Source organism: Pseudophryne corroboree, chromosome 1 (assembly GCF_028390025.1).
Source record: "Pseudophryne corroboree isolate aPseCor3 chromosome 1, aPseCor3.hap2, whole genome shotgun sequence".
Taxonomy (NCBI): domain Eukaryota; kingdom Metazoa; phylum Chordata; class Amphibia; order Anura; family Myobatrachidae; genus Pseudophryne; species Pseudophryne corroboree.
Window position 1 is genome coordinate 67304458 of NC_086444.1, and position 19807 is coordinate 67324264.

At 49.1% G+C, this 19807-nt stretch overlaps 1 protein-coding gene across 2 annotated transcripts in view; it reads right to left on the minus strand.

The window, feature by feature from the left end:
- MYO5B (myosin VB) overlaps nt 1-19807 on the minus strand; it is a 413488-nt gene that overhangs the window by 89319 nt on the left and 304362 nt on the right. For both annotated transcript variants that reach the window (XM_063960368.1, XM_063960358.1), the window contains exons 19-22: nt 14241-14452; nt 13822-13978; nt 10929-11168; nt 1471-1707 (exon numbers count right to left, since the gene is read on the minus strand). In XM_063960368.1, the coding sequence (XP_063816438.1) occupies nt 1471-1707; nt 10929-11168; nt 13822-13978; nt 14241-14452 (846 nt within the window). The remainder of the gene's footprint in view (nt 1-1470; nt 1708-10928; nt 11169-13821; nt 13979-14240; nt 14453-19807) is intronic.

Consider the following 19807-nt stretch of genomic DNA (forward strand, 5'->3'; position numbering starts at 1 on the left):
TTGTATCTAGTTCTCCTTTTTTCCTCTCCTTCAAGACAACCAGCAGGTTTAATCAATTTAAATTCCACTCTCGCAGGCAGACCTTGGAGTCAAATTTGTGGATTTACTGTATATTTGAATTTTGATCTAGCCTAGACAGCTTGCAATTATTATCCAATATATATTGGCATTATTTACTTATATTTCTTTTGTGTTTCTTTTTTCAATTATGTATCCAACTACTTTAAGTTTTATCTTATGACACTAATAAAAATGTAATGATTTTATTAACTATCTTATCTTCAATACTTTAATATAATTTAAGAGTGCACCCACAAAAGAGTCTTCTTTTCTCCTTCTTTGCCAAACTCTTAAAGTGCCAATGGCTCCTAGTGGACCAGTCTATCGTCTATACCCCATGGTACTAATGTGAACCCCAGCATCCTCTAGGACGTAAGAGAAATTTCTTTATTTTGTTTTGCTTAATGCCAATAACTTGGCCAAAAGGAACATTGTTCAATGTGGGTGGCCTCATGGTTCCAGATCACTCCTGGTTCCAAAGCAGACAGTAAATTCGGAAGATGACTGCGCTTTGAGGCCGACAATGTCCATCTATTGACTACAATTTCCAACATGGCCAATAACAATCCTATTTCCAGCCCCCACACACTGTAATATTGGTCCAGTTGCCCGATATGGCCTGCAGTATTGCAGCGTGTGTGGATACACTTAAGCCTACCTGGTTTGCCTTCGAAACAGACCACAACATCTTCTTAAATAACAACACAGCCTCATTATGTAAGACTGCTGAGCTCAGAGCCCACGTCCGGGCAGAGTTGCGCCCGCACGCAGGACAGAACATATATGTATGTAAGGAATATGAATTTGCCTTTCTACCAAACAATTTCCGGAAAGAAAATCTACCAATCCCTTGCAAAGTAACTATGGGGGATGATTGATCAATGCTCTGTGTCAGTTGCCAAATAGGTTCTTTCTGTTCCCCAGTGGCTACACAAAAGTAACAGATGGAGCAGACTTTATTGCACATGCAATGACGCATTTAATTTGCATGACACAGAATGTCCCAATGTGCGTCAGACCGCAACGATTATTCTTCAGTGGAAAATGTTTGATTCTGGTCTATGTAATTGTTGAGTTACGGAGAGCACGGTGAACCAAATGACACAATAAAGGCTGCTACATCTGTACACTTTTAACAGGTTAAAAGAACATCACAAGAATATATGATTATCATAACAGTAACAAAACTAGCAGCACTGGTAGAACAGGACCCCATGGAAGAATATGCCCTCAAGTCTTCTCCAGTCATCTCAAAGTTTCTTACATACATCAGCAGCTACAGCATTTGTCTAGAACCACTTCTTCCTCCTCCCAATCTTTCCCATGAGCTGTCTACATATCATCGTGCCCTGGTGCACTGTTTATTATGACATATTTCTACATTGACACTAGAGGGAAAAGAGGGATCACCTGCTGGAGCTGCTGCTTCTCGCTCGTATACGTGTCCTCCACGATCTTCCGCTCGTCTCTGCTGCTGGCCAGTTCAGCTCTCAGAGCCTCGATCTCCTCCTGCAAGGTGATGAGCTGGTTGTCGTCCTGCTGGTTCTGTTTCTGTCGCTCCAGCTCCTTCTGCAGCTTGTCTACTTCTGCCGTGCTGGACAAAGTCATGGAAGCAAGTTGCTCCTTCAGATCTTTGTAATCTTTGTTCTAAATAAAACAGATACAAGTTCATTAGACACTGGTAAGATTGACAATTAATTATTTTGTATCTAGTCCTGCAACATTTATGAGATATTTAGCACCACTGGGTGACTGGAGACCCCACCCGCATGCCCCCACTGCTATAGAGCCACCAGCCCAGGCTACTAATGCCTATTGTTGGTAATGAAAGAAATAAGGTGGACCCCATGCTCTCTGTCCCCTAACTACTTCTTATACCAGCCAAGAAAACCGTATTCTGGTACTAAATTCATTTCTCCGATTCCATGGGGGACACTGGAGTTACACTGGGGTATAGATGGTGGTGTATGGAGCCTGGCACTTTAAATCTTTAGTGATTTGGACAGGGCTCTCCCGCTCTATACTCCCTGACTTCAGTTATGAATAACTAAGCCCAAGGAGAGAGAGAGAGAGAACCACAAACAAAGAACAGGTAGAACCCAAACCAAGTTTACCAACTGGTCTCTATAACAAGAAGAAACACTACACAGACAGCAAACACAGCAACACAGGTAGGGGGTCCAGTGTCCACCATGGAATTGGAGAAATGGATTTATTGGTAACTATGGGCTCGTGTTAAGAGAGGAGGGTACCCAGCCTCCGTTGCAGGTCCCCTCCTCTGCGCATACACAGGTCTCCAGGAACATGGCGCCCGCGAGGACACCTTCTAAGTATGGGCAGCTAATCTTTTACAGACCGGCTCCACTGTGAGTATAAAAGCTGTATATTGCTACAGATTCCACAGGACCCGATAAGACTAGAGAAAGGCTGTCGTGATGCCAGTATTAACTTTTTAACAATTTATCCTTTCCATGGAGACTGTAAGTGTTACAAATAATCCCTACAAGGAATAAAAGGAAGTCTGACTGTTTGAAGTAGGAGAACATGGGTAACTATGTGTTTTTCTGCTTCTCGTCCAGTCTGTTTTAAAACTTAATTTTGTTCTATACTTAGGGGTAAATTTACTAAGATGGGAGTTCTATTTAAGATGGGATGTTGCCCATAGCAATGAATCAGTTTCTACTTCTCATTTATCTAGCACCTTCTAGAACATAATACCTGGAATCTGATTGGTTGCTATGGGAAACATCCCATCTTAAATAGAACTCCCATCTTAGTAAATTTTCCCCTTAGTGTGCGCTGGCCCAATCACAACTGGGGGACTGACAGGGGCGTGCATTCATGTGGTATGAATGCACGCACCTGTCATTGAGGCACCTGTAGTGGTGCCGCTTCCCCATACATTTTCAATGGGCTTTTACAGCCCATTGCTGCGATCTGCCCCCTGCCCGCCCCCCCCACTACCCGGACTTTAATGGTAGCAGCGGGAGGCACCTCTCCCGCTGTCTCCCAGCCCGAAGGTTAAAGGATTTTTCTATTTCTGGTGGAAAAGGGGTAATGGTAAAAATAATAAAAGAAGATATTTATAACACACTCTGTGTTATAAATATCTTCTTTTTTTTTTTTAATCAGTATGACAGGGGAGGCACTGCCTCCCCTGACTGCACGTCCCTGCCTCATGCTGGGTGACAAAGAGCCATCTGAAATAGGTGTTCAATCACCATCCACCAGGGCCAGATTAACAATGGGGCGGATGGAGTTGCAGCTCCAGGCCCCCCACTGGAAATAGGCCCACAGATCCCCTGCAGTTCAGATAGTGTTGACAAGAAAAAAAAACTTTTCTCCTGTCATCACTAATAGCATTCCCTCACTCGACTCCTGTCACGGAGAGACAGAACTCTGCCTATCCCCTCTGAAGCTGCCAGCAGCTGTCACTGCCCAATGAAGCACATACCCAGGATCGAAATAAGCTCCTCCCCCAGATCGCGATAATCTCCGCCTCCTGGTGCATCTACAGCTGTGCCCACGATTGCTCAAAGTTCTTCTCACTTGCCATCCCAAGCTGTGTCTCTGTGGGACCTTTATAAACTTACTCTGCCCCTTGGTTCTTCCACGGTTGAGGCTAGATACAAGTGGCCTAACGGACCTTTTCCGTCAGTGGGAGGAGCCAACCGTTCTTCCACTGCTGAGCCCTGGCCCCTGTTGCCTGAAGCCACACCCCCGGGTCGTTCTAAGCCCCGCCCACTGGACAGTACACTGCAGTGCAGTGCTCCCCGCCTGTGTGATCTGTGAGGTGTTCTGCAGCTGCGGTTTGAGGTACAAAGGAGTATATGCTGTGTAGCCCTATGCCCAGGACTTTCTCACACTTAAAGTTATGTGTGCATGTTCTGTGACCTTAATGGCATAATGTTTTAATTTATCATGCATGATAATCAATTGAATTCCGGCCAGTGTGTATACGGACACTACCTTGCGGTGTAATGTAACTATCGGACGCTGCCGTGCGGTCTAATGTAACTATTGTACGCTGCCGTGCGGTGTAATGTAACTATCGGACACTGCCGTGCGGTGTAATGTAACTATCGGACGCTGCCGTGCGGTGTAATGTGACTATCAGACGCTGCCGTGCGGTGTAATGTAACTATTGTACGCTGCCGTGCAGTGTAATGTAACTATCGAACACTGCCTTGTAGTGTAATGTGACTCGGACACTACCTTGCGGTGTAATGTGACTATCGGACGCTGCCGCTCGGTGTAATGCAACTATCGGACGCTGCCGTGCGGTGTAATGTAACTATCGGACGCTGCCGTGCGGTGTAATGTAACTATCGGACGCTGCCGTGCGGTGTAATGTAACTATCGGACGTTGCCGTGCGGTGTAATGTAACTATCGGACGCTGCCGTGTAGTGTAATGTGACTAGGACACTACTGAGTGATGTAATGTAACTGTCGGACGCTGATGTATGGTGTAATGTGACTATCGGATGCTGCCGTGCGGTGTAATGCAACTATTGTACGCTGCCGTGCGGTGTAATGTGACTATCGGACGCTGCCATGCAGTGTAATGTAACTATCGGACGCTGCCATGCGGTGTAATGTAACTATCAGACGCTGCCGTGTGCTGTAATGTAACTATCGGACGCTGCCAAGCCGTGTAATGTAACTATCGGACGCTGCCGTGTGGTGTAATGTAACTATCGGACGCTGCCATGCAGTGTAATGTAACTATCGGACGCTGCCATGCGGTGTAATGTGACTATCAGACGCTGCTGTGCGGTGTAATGTGACTATCGGACGCTGCCGTGCGGTGTAATGTAACTATCGGACGCTGCCGCGTGGTGTAATGTAACTATCGGACGCTGCCGTGCGGTGTAATGTGACTATAGGACACTGCCGTGCGGTGTAATGTAACTATCGGACGCTGCCGTGCGGTGTAATGGGACTATAGGACACTGCCGTGCGGTGTAATGTAACTATCGGACGCTGTCGTGCGGTGTAATGTGACTATAGGACACTGCCGTGCGGTGTAATGTAACTATCGGACGCTGCCGTTTTAATTTGTCATGCATGATAATCAATTGAATTCCGGCCAGTATGTATACGGACACTACCTTGCGGTGTAATGTGACTATCGGACGCTCCTGTGCGGTGTAATGTGACTATCAGACGCTCCTGTGCGGTGTAATGTGACTATAGGACGCTGCCATGTGGTGTAATGTGACTATCGGACGCTGCCGTGTGGTTTATTCTAACTATCGGACGCTGCCGTGTGGTGTAATGTGACTATCGGACGCTGCCGTGTGGTTTATTGTAACTATCAGACGCTGCCGTGTGGTGTAATGTGACTATTGTACGGTGCCGTGTGGTGTAATGTGACTATCGGACGCTGCCGTGTGGTTTATTGTAACTATAGGACGCTGCCGTGCAGTGTAATGTGACACGGACACTACTGTGCAGTGTAATGTGACTATCAGACGCTGCCGTGCGGTGTAATGTGACTCGGACACTACTGTGCAGTGTAATGTGACTATCGGACGCTGCTGTGCGGTGTAATGTAACTATCAGATGCTGCCATGCGGTGTAATGTGACTATCGGACTCTGCCGTGCGGTGTAATGTGACTATCGGACGCTGCCGTGCGGTGTAATGTGACTATCGGACGCTGCCGTGCGATGTAATGTAACTATCGAACGCTGCCGTGCGGTGTAATGTAACTATCGGACGCTGCCGTGTGGTGTAATATAACTATCGGACGCTGCCATGCAGTGTAATGTAACTATCGAACGCTGCTGTGCGGTGTAATGTAACTATCGGACGCTGCAGTGTGGTGTAATGTAACTATCGGACTCTGCCGTGCGGTGTAATGTGACTATCGGACGCTGCCGTGCGGTGTAATGTGACTATCGGACGCTGCCGTGCGATGTAATGTAACTTGCAAATGCTGCCGTGTGGTGTAATGTAACTATCGGACGCTGCCATGCGGTGTAATGTGACTATCGGACACTGCCATGCGGTGTAATGTGACTATCGGACGCTGCCATGCGGTGTAATGTAACTATCGGACGCTGCCGTGTGGTGTAATGTGACTATCAGACGCTGCCGTGCGGTGTAATGTGACTATCGGACGCTGCCGTGCGGTGTAATGTGACTATCGGACGCTGCCGTGCGGTGTAATGTAAGTATCGGACGCTGCCGTGCGGTGTAATGTAATTATCGGACGCTGCCGTGCGGTGTAATGTGACTATCGGACGCTGCCGTGCGGTGTAATGTGACTATCGGACGCTGCCGTGCGGTGTAATGTGACTATCGGACGCTGCCGTGCGGTGTAATGTGACTATCGGACGCTGCCGTGCGGTGTAATGTGACTATCGGACGCTGCCGTGCGGTGTAATGTAACTATCGGACGCTGCCGTGTGGTGTAATGTAACTATCGGACGCTGCCATGCAGTGTAATGTAACTATCGAACGCTGCCGTGCGGTGTAATGTAACTATCGGACGCTGCAGTGTGGTGTAATGTAACTATCGGACGCTGCCGTGCGGTGTAATGTAACTATAGAACGCTGCTGTGCTGTGTAATGTAACTATCGGACGCTGCTGTGCGGTGTAATGTGACTATCGGACGCTGCCGTGCGGTGTAATGTGACTATCGGACGCTGCCGTGCGGTGTAATGTGACTATCGGACGCTGCCGTGCGATGTAATGTAACTTGCGAACGCTGCCGTGTGGTGTAATGTAACTATCGGACGCTGCCGTGCGGTGTAATGTGACTATAGGACACTGCCGTGCGGTGTAATGTAACTATCGGACGCTGCCGTTTTAATTTGTCATGCATGATAATCAATTGAATTCCGGCCAGTATGTATACGGACACTACCTTGCGGTGTAATGTGACTATAGGACGCTGCCGTGTGGTGTAATGTGACTATCGGACGCTGCCGTGTCGTTTATTGTAACAATTGGACGCTAACTTGCGGTGTAATGTAACTATCGGACGCTGCCGTGTGGTGTAATGTAACTATCGGACGCTGCCGTGCGGTGTAATGTGACTATAGGACACTGCCGTGCGGTGTAATGTAACTATCGGACGCTGCCGTGCGGTGTAATGTGACTATAGGACACTGCCGTGCGGTGTTATGTAACTATCGGACGCTGCCGTTTTAATTTGTCATGCATGATAATCAATTGAATTCCGGCCAGTATGTATACGGACACTACCTTGCGGTGTAATGTGACTATCGGACGCTCCTGTGCGGTGTAATGTGACTATCGGACGCTCCTGTGCGGTGTAATGTGACTATAGGACGCTGCCGTGTGGTGTAATGTGACTATCGGACGCTGCCGTGTGGTTTATTGTAACTATCGGACGCTGCCGTGTGGTGTAATGTGACTATCGGACGCTGCCGTGTGGTTTATTGTAACTATCAGACGCTGCCGTGTGGTGTAATGTGACTATTGTACGCTGCCGTGTGGTGTAATGTGACTATCGGACGCTGCCGTGTGGTGTAATGTGACTATTGTACGCTGCCGTGTGGTGTAATGTGACTATCGGACGCTGCCGTGTGGTTTATTGTAACTATAGGACGCTGCCGTGCAGTGTAATGTGACACGGACACTACTGTGCAGTGTAATGTGACTATCAGACGCTGCCGTGCGGTGTAATGTGACTCGGACACTACTGTGCAGTGTAATGTGACTATCAGACGCTGCCGTGTGGTGTAATGTAACTATCAGACGCTGCCATGCGGTGTAATGTGACTATCAGACGCTGCCATGCGGTGTAATGTGACTATCGGACTCTGCCGTGCGGTGTAATGTGACTATCGGACGCTGCCGTGCGATGTAATGTAACTATCGAACGATGCCGTGCGGTGTAATGTAACTATCGGATGCTGCCGTGCGGTGTAATGTGACTATCGGACGCTGCCGTGCGATGTAATGTAACTATCGCACGCTGCCGTGCGGTGTAATGTGACTATCGGACTCTGCCGTGCGGTGTAATGTGACTATAGGACGCTGCCGTGCGATGTAATGTAACTATCGGACGCTGCCGTGCGATGTAATGTAACTATCGAACGATGCCGTGCGGTGTAATGTAACTATCGGATGCTGCCGTGCGGTGTAATGTGACTATCGGACGCTGCCGTGCGATGTAATGTAACTATCGCACGCTGCCGTGCGGTGTAATGTGACTATCGGACTCTGCCGTGCGGTGTAATGTGACTATAGGACGCTGCCGTGCGATGTAATGTAACTATCGGACGCTGCCGTGTGGTGTAATGTAACTATCGGACGCTGCCGTGCGGTGTAATGTGACTATAGGACACTGCCGTGCGGTGTAATGTAACTATCGGACGCTGCCGTGCGGTGTAATGTGACTATAGGACACTGCCGTGCGGTGTAATGTAACTATCGGACGCTGCCGTTTTAATTTGTCATGCATGATAATCAATTGAATTCCGGCCAGTATGTATACGGACACTACCTTGCGGTGTAATGTGACTATCGGACGCTCCTGTGCGGTGTAATGTGACTATCAGACGCTCCTGTGCGGTGTAATGTGACTATCGGACGCTCCTGTGTGGTGTAATGTGACTATAGGACGCTCCTGTGTGGTGTAATGCGACTATAGGACGCTGCCGTGTGGTATAATGTGACTATCGGACGCTGCCGTGTGGTTTATTGTAACTATCGGACGCTGCCGTGTGGTGTAATGTGACTATCGGACGCTGCCGTGTGGTGTAATGTGACTATCGGACGCTGCCGTGTGGTGTAATGTGACTATCGGACGCTGCCGTGTGGTTTATTGTAACTATGGGACGCTGCCGTGCAGTGTAATGTGACTCGGACACTACTGTGCAGTGTAATGTGACTATCAGACGTTGCCGTGCGGTGTAATGTGACTCGGACACTACTGTGCAGTGTAATGTGACTATCAGACGCTGCCGTGTGGTTTATTGTCACTATCGGACGCTGCTGTGCGGTGTAATGTAACTATTGGACGCTGACTTGCGGTGTAATGTGACTCGGACACTACTGTGCAGTGTAATGTGACTATCGGACGCTGCCGTGCAGTGTAATGTGACTCGGACACTACTGTGCAGTGTAATGTAAATATCAGACGCTGCCGTGCGGTGTAATGTGACTAGGTCACTACTGAGCAGTGTAATGTAACTAGCAGGCGCTGCCGTGCGGTGTAATGTAACTATCGGACGGTGCTGTGCGGTGTAATGTAACTCGGACACTACTATGCCGTGTAATGTGATTCGGACACTACTGTGCGGTGTAATGTAACTATCGGACGGTGCTGTGCGGTGTAATGTAACTAGCAGACGCTGCCGTGCGGTGTAATGTAACTAGCAGACGCTGCCGTGCGGTGTAATGTAACTATCGGACGCTGCCGTGCGGTGTAATGTAACTATCGGACGCTGCCGTGCGGTGTAATGTAACTAGCAGACGCTGCCGTGCGGTGTAATGTAACTATCGGACGGTGCTGTGCGGTGTAATGTAACTCGGACACTACTATGCCGTGTAATGTGATTCGGACACTACTGTGCGGTGTAATGTAACTATCGGATGTTGCTGTGCGGTGTAACGTGTCTCGGACACTACCGTGCGGTGTAATGTAACTATCAGATGCTGCCGTGCGGTGTCATGTGACTCGGACACTACTGTGCGGTGTAATCTAACTATCGGACACTGCTGTACGGTGTAACGTGTCTCGGACACTACTGTGCGGTGTAATGTAACTAACGGGCGCTGAGGCATATCCCCTGCTCCCCTCTCCTTAATCCAATCTGCTGCAGCGGCACACAATAGGCCTTTCCTATATTTCAGCTCCAGACCCATGTGCACATTAATCTGGCACTGCCATCCGCACGCCCCAAATAAGCAGGGGACAAGACATCGCATAGTGGGCCTGATTCTGAGTTGGGAATAAAGCCAGAAAGATCCTTGGTAAAACCATACAGCACTGCAGGTGGGGCAGAAGTAACATGTGCAGAGAGTTAGATTTGGGGGGTGTCCAAACTGAAATCTAAATTGCAGTACAAAGAAAAAAACTGTCTAACATTAGTGTGCTACATGCAAAAGCAGCCAGTATTTTCCCTGCATTAAAGATCTCAGTTATGCCAACAAGTAATGCTCTTATCTTATATTATTCTAAAGATTCATCACAATTGGCAACACTGTATTATTTATGTACCAGTCCCCTTAAAGGATATTTCCACCAACAAATAAATGTCTAGCCAACAACTCCTAGCACCTCTACTAGCATAAGTATTGGAGCCCAACGCCAAACCTGTGCTAGCAGGAAATACGGCCCCCACTGGCACTGTAGTTGCTGCTTGTCGCCACAAGGGGAGGTGCGCAGAGCGCTGCGCTCATTTAAAACCCAAGACAGCTCTGAGAGGTTCGCACCTACATTATTAAGCAACAAAGCTTTAGAATATAGGAATTAATGTTAAAGCGAGAACAGGGCTTTTTTATTGAGAATTGTGGGGGTCTCAGGTGACTTTCTTTATTGGGTTGTGCATGTGTTTTTGCAACTATTACTATATATGATTATTAATATGTCGGCATGCCGGCTTCGACATCACACTGTCCCCGTTGTCACGGTCAGTATTTTGAATGTCGAGTTCATCACTAAATCCCTTTAATAACCAGTAACAGATGTTGCATTGCTTGGTAAACTACACAGCAAGATCCAGAGATCTGCTCTGTGCATCATCCATTGACAACTGAAATAAAACATGTCTCCCTGATGATATAATGTCACTGCTGAAATGCCCAGAGGGAATTTAGCAAGAACCACATTGTGTTTAGAATAAGGTCAGTGCTAGTTAATACAGTTCAGTATAATAACATTTACCTGCTCGTCGATCTTCCTTTGCAGCTGAACCACTTTGTTCTCCATGCCCACGCTCAGCTTCTTGAAGTGTTCTGCCGTCCTGGCCTCGATCTTCAGCTGCTTGAGCTGCCGTCGGGCCATCAGCCGCCGGTAGGAGCACTGGATGACAATGGCTGCGCTGCGGAACTTGCTGAACTGCTTGCGGGCAGCCAAGCCTCGCATGTGCTTCTGAATGATTGTAGCCTTGTGCTGGCGAAGGAGCTGAGGCGGCATAGATAAGGTTTGAAAAAGCTATCATTTTTAACAAAGCATTATGGGACAAGGTATGCTGGGACTTGTAGTCCCTAAACAACGAGGGAGGCACAGGTTGCCTAGCTCTGCCCTAACGAATATAAGAAACGACTGCTTTATCCAACAAGTATATAACAGGGAGACCAAACATTACATGATTCCAGACATACAGCGTAAGAACAAGGAGAGTACTCCCAAAAGACACAACTGCGTTTCCATAGGTATATTACTGCCATAAATACCAGAATATATACCACACCAGGCAAACACTTTCTTCATTACTTAAAAAACATCTGCCTGTAGGCCTGAACGCTACAAAGCTGTATCACATAAATTCTACTGTGCTGAATGACTATGGTCCTCATTCCGAGTTGACCGCTCGCTAGCTACTTTTTGCAGCCGTGCAAACGCATAGTCGCCGCCCACAGGGGAGTGTATTTTCGCTTTGCAAGTATGTGAACGCTTGTGCAGCCGAGCGGGACGAAAAAGTTTTGTGCAGTTTCTGAGTAGGTCTGAACTTACTCAGCCGCTGCGATCACTTCAGTCTTTTTGGTCCCGGAATTGACGACAGACACCCGCCCTGCAAACGCCTGGACACGCCTGCGTTTTCCCAAACACTCCCTGAAAACGGTCAGTTGCCACCCACAAACGCCTTCTTCCTGTCAATCTCCTTGCGATCGGCTGTGCGAATGGATTCTTTGTTAAATCCATCGCCCAGCAACGATCCGCTTTGTACCCGTATGACGCGCCTGCGCATTGCGGTGCATATGCATGCGCAGTAGTGACCTGATCGCTGCGCTGCGAAAAATGACAGCGAGCGAAAAAACTCGGAATGATACCCTATGTCATGGTGGAGTCTACCTGGGATGTAGTACAAATATCACATTCAGAATGTTGACACCAGAACGTCGACATTGCACAATGGCCCTCATTCCGAGTTGATCGCTAGCTGCTTTCGGTCGCAGCGTGGCAATTAGTTGAAAAAGCGGCATTTCTGCGCATGCGCACAGTCCGCAGTGCGCACGCGCAAAGTACTTTCACACAAAACTATGCAGTTTTACACAAGGTCGAGCAACGCTTTTCTGACGCTCTGTTGATCGGTGAGTGATTGACAGGAAGTGGGCGTTTCTGGGAGGTAACTGACCGTTATCCGGGAGTGTGCTAAAAAAGGCAGACGTGTCAGGTAAAAACGCAGGAGTGCCTGGGGAAGCGGGGGAGTGGCTGGCCGAACGCAGGGCGTGTTTGTGACGTCAAAGCAGGAACTAAACTGACTGAGGTGATCGCAAGGTAGGAGTAAGTTTGGAGCTGCTCAGAAACTGCATGAAAATTTTTACGAGCAGTTCTGCTAATCTTTCGTTTGCACTTCTGCTAAGCTAAGATACACTCCCAGAGGGCGGCGGCCTAGCGTGTGCACTGCTGCTAAAAGCAACTAGCGAGCGATCAACTCGGAATGAGGGCCAATGTCAACATGGCCATCATGCATGTTTACAATCAGCATGTCTGCACAGAATTTTTACAGTATTTAAACCCTAAAATGTATTGTGGACATACACAATGGGGGTCATTATGACCCGCTCGCTGCGTTTTAACGCAGCAGAGCGAACGGGTCTCTACTGCGCATGCCAGACGGCCGAAGGCCGTAGCAGGGATACGATCGCCTCTGCCTGATTGACAGGCAGAGGCGATCGCTGGGTGGGAGGGGGCGGAACGGCGGCGTTTGGCCGCCGTTTCGTGGGTTTGGTCTGGCCAATGCAGGCATGGCAGGACCGAACGGGGGGCGGGCCGCAGCAGCTGCGTGACGTCACACGCAGCCGCTGCGGGCCGAGGAGCGATGAGTAGCTCCTGGCCAGTACACTAAAGCTGCGCTGGCCGGGAGCTACTCTTGAAGTGCAAAGGCATCGCCGCTGTGCGATGCCTTTGCACTTCTGCGAGAGGGGGGGCGGACTGACATGCGGGGCGGACTAGCCCTGTGCTGGGCGTCCCCCCGCATGTCAGTGTGAATGATCGTAGCTGTGCTAAATATGTCCACTGAATGTTCACATATTTATGGACGACATTTCGGTCATGTCAACAGTCTGGTGTCAACATGACGCTTACATACCGTCTACCTGGCTGTTTAATTTGAGTGAACGAGTTTATGGTTTATTTTATTTTTTTTAAGTTCATTCAAAATTTATCACAACCGTATTATATCGACAATATACTAGAGTCCAAAAAGACATCACTGCACGAGAATTTTGATAAAGATACTTGGCGTCGTCTTTTTGTAGTTTATTAGATTCTTTTTGTGACAATTTTTTGTTTTTGTTTTAAATTGCCGCAAAAAAAAAATGCTATTTTTTGTCTTACTTTCCTGACATGTATACACAAGCGTTCCCTACTGAGGTTAAGGCTGTATAACTGCTTTTTGCACCGGAGGGACGTAATGAGTTGGAAATAAAATTACAAGACGTGACTTGTTGGCCTCTGTAATGCGATAGAAAAGCCATGCTTTCCAATGAGAACATATTATCCTGCAGCCTTTCCCATCTAGAGGAATGAGTATGAGAGAGCGCTGCCAGCCTGCTTCGTGGCCGATCCTCATAGGAGACATTCACTAAGATAAATGACTGCATTACAGTACCTGGTGATAAGCCCTTCTGTCAAACATGCCCCGGGTGAAGGACTGGATAGTGATGGCAGCCCTCCTGAATCGCTGGTAAGCCCGATACATGCGGATCATCCTGAACTGTTTCTGGAAGCTAAGGGCTGCTTTCGTTTTGCGGCAGCGATCGGCCAGCCTGAGAAGTGGAAACAGGTGTGTTAGCAGCGACGTTACATTTCATCACAATTAAAACTGGTTCCAGAATATTTTTCAGTATAATTTCCATCTAGGCATTATTTTATGGTACAGTTATTTATTATAGATTGTGAGAGCTCAAAAAGCCACAGCGGATGTATAATTATATTATGCATGTACTATAGGTAACTTCGTCACCTGATTATCTATGCAGATAATATAACAAGCGAATGGATGGCTGTAGTCACACCAACATACAGTACCTGCGAGCTAGATGTCCCCGTGTGTATCTCTGGATGGTAATAGCAGCTCTCTTCATCCTCCTGTATTTCAGTCTCTGTAACCAGCCCCGTACGTTCTTCTGGATCATAATTGTGGCTGCACGGAACTTATCTGCACGCAGTTTCTCCAGGTATGCCACTTGACCGGCACGGAAAAAGATCTTGGTTCGTCCAAACTGGAACTTGTCAGGATCCTGCATAAAAGATGATGTACCATTAAGAACTATCAATGACCCAGCAACTACCTAGAGCCAGGAACAAGCACAGTGCCTGTCATTTCAACTACCCAGAACCAGGAACTAACAATGGGACCTATGTACTAAGCCTTGGAGAGTGATAAAGTGTAGAGAGATTACCAGTGCCAGCCAATCAGTTCCTAACGGTCATGCTGCAGACTGTGAAAAATGACAAGAGCTGGTTGGTTGGTACTTTATCTCTCTCCAAGACTTAGTAAATAGACCCCTATACATAGACCCCATATTGCCTGAAATCTTCAAGTACCCAGAGCCAGGAACTAGCACACTGCCTGTAATCACCCACTGCCCAGAGCCAGGAACTAGCACAGTGCCTGTAATCACCCACTGCCCATAGCCAGGAACTAGCACACTGCCTGTAATCACCCACTGCCCATAGCCAGGAACTAGCACAGTGCCTGTAATCACCCACTGCCCATAGCCAGGAACTAGCACAGTGCCTGTAATCACCCACTGCCCATAGCCAGGAACTAGCACAGTGCCTGTAATCACCCACTGCCCATAGCCAGGAACTAGCACAGTGCCTGTAATCACCAACTAACCAGAGCCAGGAACTAGCACAGTGCCTGTAATCACACACTGCCCATAGCCAGGAACTAGCACAGCGCCTGTAATCACCAACTAACCAGAGCCAGGAACTAGCACAGTGCCTGTAATCACCCACTGCCCATAGCCAGGAACTAGCACAGTGCCTGTAATCACCAACTAACCAGAGCCAGGAACTAGCACAATGCCTGTAATCACCAACTAACCAGAGCCAGGAACTAGCACACTGCCTGTAATCACCCACTGCCCATAGCCAGGAACTAGCACAGTGCCTGTAATCACCAACTAACCAGAGCCAGGAACTAGCACAGTGCCTGTTATCACCAACTGCCCAGAGCCAGGAACTAGCACAATGCCTGTAATTAACGCTGCCCATAGCCAGGAACTAGCACAGTGCTTGTAATCACCCACTGCCCATAGCCAGGAACTAGCACAGTGCCTGTAATCACCAACTGCCCATAGCCAGGAACTAGCACAGTGCCTGTAATCACCAACTAACCAGAGCCAGGAACTAGCACAATGCCTGTAATCACCAACTGCCCAGAGCCAGGAACTAGCACAGTGCCTGTAATCACCCACTGCCCATAGCCAGGAACTAGCACAGTGCCTGTAATCACCAACTAACCAGAGCCAGGAACTAGCACAGTGCCTGTAATCACCAACTAACCAGAGCCAGGAACTAGCACAGTGCCTGTGATCACCAACTGCCCAGAGCCAGGAACTAGCACAGTGCCTGTAATCACCCACTGCCCATAGCCAGGAACTAGCACAGTGCCTGTAATCACCAACTAACCAGAGCCAGGAACTAGTACAGTGCCTGTGATCACCAACTGCCCAGAGCAAGGAACTAGCACAGTGCCTGTAATCAACCGCTGCCCAGAGCAAGGAACTAGCACAGTGCCTGTAATCACCCGCTGCCCATAGCCAGGAACTAGCACAGTGCCTGCAATCACCCACTGCCCATAGCCAGTAACTAGCACAGCGCCTGTAATCACCAACTGCCCAGAGCCAGAAACTAGCACAGTGCCTGTAATCACCAACTAACCAGAGCCAGGAACTAGCACAGTGCCTGTAATCACCAACTGCCCAGAGCCAGGAACTAGCACAGTGCCTGTAATCACCCACTGCCCATAGCCAGGAACTAGCACAGTGCCTGTAATCACCAACTTTCCAGAGCCAGGAACTAGCACAGTGCCTGTGATCACCAACTGCCCAGAGCCAGGAACTAGCACTGTGCCTGTAATCACCCACTGCCCATAGCCAGGAACTAGCACAGTGCCTGTAATCACCAACTAACCAGAGCCAGGAACTAGTACAGTGCCTGTGATCACCAACTGCCCATAGCCAGGAACTAGCACAGTGCCTGTAATCACCCGCTGCCCAGAGCCAGGAACTAGCACAGTGCCTGTAATCACCAACTAACCAGAGCCAGGAACTAGCACAGTGCCTGTAATCACCAACTAACCAGAGCCAGGAACTAGCACAGTGCCTGTAATCACGTACTGCCCAGAGCCAGGAACTAGCACTGTGCCTGTAATCACCCACTGCCCAGAGCTAGGAACTAGCACAGTGCCTGTAATCACGTACTGCCCAGAGCCAGGCACTAGCACAGTTCCTGTAATCACCAACTAACCAGAGCCAGGAACTAGCACAGTGCCTGTAATCACCCACTGCCCATAGCCAGGAACTAGCACAGTGCCTGTAATCACCAACTAACCAGAGCCAGGAACTAGCACAGTGCCTGTAATCACCAACTAACCAGAGCCAGGAACTAGCACACTGCCTGTAATCACCCACTGCCCATAGCCAGGAACTAGCACAGTGCCTGTAATCACCAACTAACCAGAGCCAGGAACTAGCACAGTGCCTGTTATCACCAACTGCCCAGAGCCAGGAACTAGCACAATGCCTGTAATTAACGCTGCCCATAGCCAGGAACTAGCACAGTGCTTGTAATCACCCACTGCCCATAGCCAGGAACTAGCACAGTGCCTGTAATCACCAACTGCCCATAGCCAGGAACTAGCACAGTGCCTGTAATCACCAACTAACCAGAGCCAGGAACTAGCACAATGCCTGTAATCACCAACTGCCCAGAGCCAGGAACTAGCACAGTGCCTGTAATCACCCACTGCCCATAGCCAGGAACTAGCACAGTGCCTGTAATCACCAACTAACCAGAGCCAGGAACTAGCACAGTGCCTGTAATCACCAACTAACCAGAGCCAGGAACTAGCACAGTGCCTGTAATCACCCGCTGCCCAGAGCCAGGAACTAGCACACTGCCTGTAATCATCCACTGCCCATAGCCAGGAACTAGCACAGTGCCTGTAATCACCAAATACCCAGAGCCAGGAACTAGCACAGTGCCTGTAATCACCAAATACCCAGAGCCAGGAACAAGCACAGTGCCTGTAATCACCAACTGCCCAAAGCCAGGAACTAGCACAGTGCCTGTAATCACCAACTGCCCAGAGCCAGGAACTAGCACAGTGCCTGTAATCACCAACTGCCCAGACCCAGGAACTAGCACAGTGCCTGTAATCACCAAATGCCCAGACCCAGGAACTAGCACAGTGCCTGTAATCACCAAATGCCCAGACCCAGGAACTAGCACACTGCCTGTAATCACCAACTGCCCAGAGCAAGGAACTAGCACAGTGCCTGTAATCACCCGCTGCCCAGAGCCAGGAACTAGCACAGTGCCTGTAATCACCAACTGCCCAGACCCAGGAACTAGCACAGTGCCTGTAATCACCAAATGCCCAGACCCAGGAACTAGCACACTGCCTGTAATCACCAACTGCCCAGAGCAAGGAACTAGCACAGTGCCTGTCATTTCAACTACCCAGAACCAGGAACTAACAATGGGACCTATGTACTAAGCCTTGGAGAGTGATAAAGTGTAGAGAGATTACCAGTGCCAGCCAATCAGTTCCTAACGGTCATGCTGCAGACTGTGAAAAATGACAAGAGCTGGTTGGTTGGTTGGTACTTTATCTCTCTCCAAGACTTAGTAAATAGACCCCTATACATAGACCCCATATTGCCTGAAATCTTCAAGTACCCAGAGCCAGGAACTAGCACACTGCCTGTAATCACCCACTGCCCAGAGCCAGGAACTAGCACAGTGCCTGTAATCACCCACTGCCCATAGCCAGGAACTAGCACACTGCCTGTAATCACCCACTGCCCATAGCCAGGAACTAGCACAGTGCCTGTAATCACCCACTGCCCATAGCCAGGAACTAGCACAGTGCCTGTAATCACCCACTGCCCATAGCCAGGAACTAGCACAGTGCCTGTAATCACCAACTAACCAGAGCCAGGAACTAGCACAGTGCCTGTAATCACACACTGCCCACAGCCAGGAACTAGCACAGCGCCTGTAATCACCAACTAACCAGAGCCAGGAACTAGCACAGTGCCTGTAATCACCAACTAACCAGAGCCAGGAACTAGCACACTGCCTGTAATCACCCACTGCCCATAGCCAGGAACTAGCACAGTGCCTGTAATCACCAACTAACCAGAGCCAGGAACTAGCACAGTGCCTGTAATCACCAACTAACCAGAGCCAGGAACTAGCACACTGCCTGTAATCACCCACTGCCCATAGCCAGGAACTAGCACAGTGCCTGTAATCACCAACTAACCAGAGCCAGGAACTAGCACAGTGCCTGTAATCACCAACTGCCCAGAGCCAGGAACTAGCACAATGCCTGTAATTAACGCTGCCCATAGCCAGGAACTAGCACAGTGCTTGTAATCACCCACTGCCCATAGCCAGGAACTAGCACAGTGCCTGTAATCACCAACTGCCCATAGCCAGGAACTAGCACAGTGCCTGTAATCACCAACTAACCAGAGCCAGGAACTAGCACAATGCCTGTAATCACCAACTAACCAGAGCCAGGAACTAGTACAGTGCCTGTGATCACCAACTGCCCAGAGCAAGGAACTAGCACAGTGCCTGTAATCAACCGCTGCCCAGAGCAAGGAACTAGCACAGTGCCTGTAATCACCCGCTGCCCATAGCCAGGAACTAGCACAGTGCCTGCAATCACCCACTGCCCATAGCCAGTAACTAGCACAGCGCCTGTAATCACCAACTGCCCAGAGCCAGAAACTAGCACAGTGCCTGTAATCACCAACTAACCAGAGCCAGGAACTAGCACAGTGCCTGTAATCACCAACTGCCCAGAGCCAGGAACTAGCACAGTGCCTGTAATCACCCACTGCCCATAGCCAGGAACTAGCACAGTGCCTGTAATCACCAACTAACCAGAGCCAGGAACTAGCACAGTGCCTGTAATCACCAACTTTCCAGAGCCAGGAACTAGCACAGTGCCTGTGATCACCAACTGCCCAGAGCCAGGAACTAGCACTGTGCCTGTAATCACCCACTGCCCATAGCCAGGAACTAGCACAGTGCCTGTAATCACCAACTAACCAGAGCCAGGAACTAGTACAGTGCCTGTGATCACCAACTGCCCATAGCCAGGAACTAGCACAGTGCCTGTAATCACCCGCTGCCCAGAGCCAGGAACTAGCACAGTGCCTGTAATCACCAACTAACCAGAGCCAGGAACTAGCACAGTGCCTGTAATCACCAACTAACCAGAGCCAGGAACTAGCACAGTGCCTGTAATCACGTACTGCCCAGAGCCAGGAACTAGCACTGTGCCTGTAATCACCCACTGCCCAGAGCTAGGAACTAGCACAGTGCCTGTAATCACGTACTGCCCA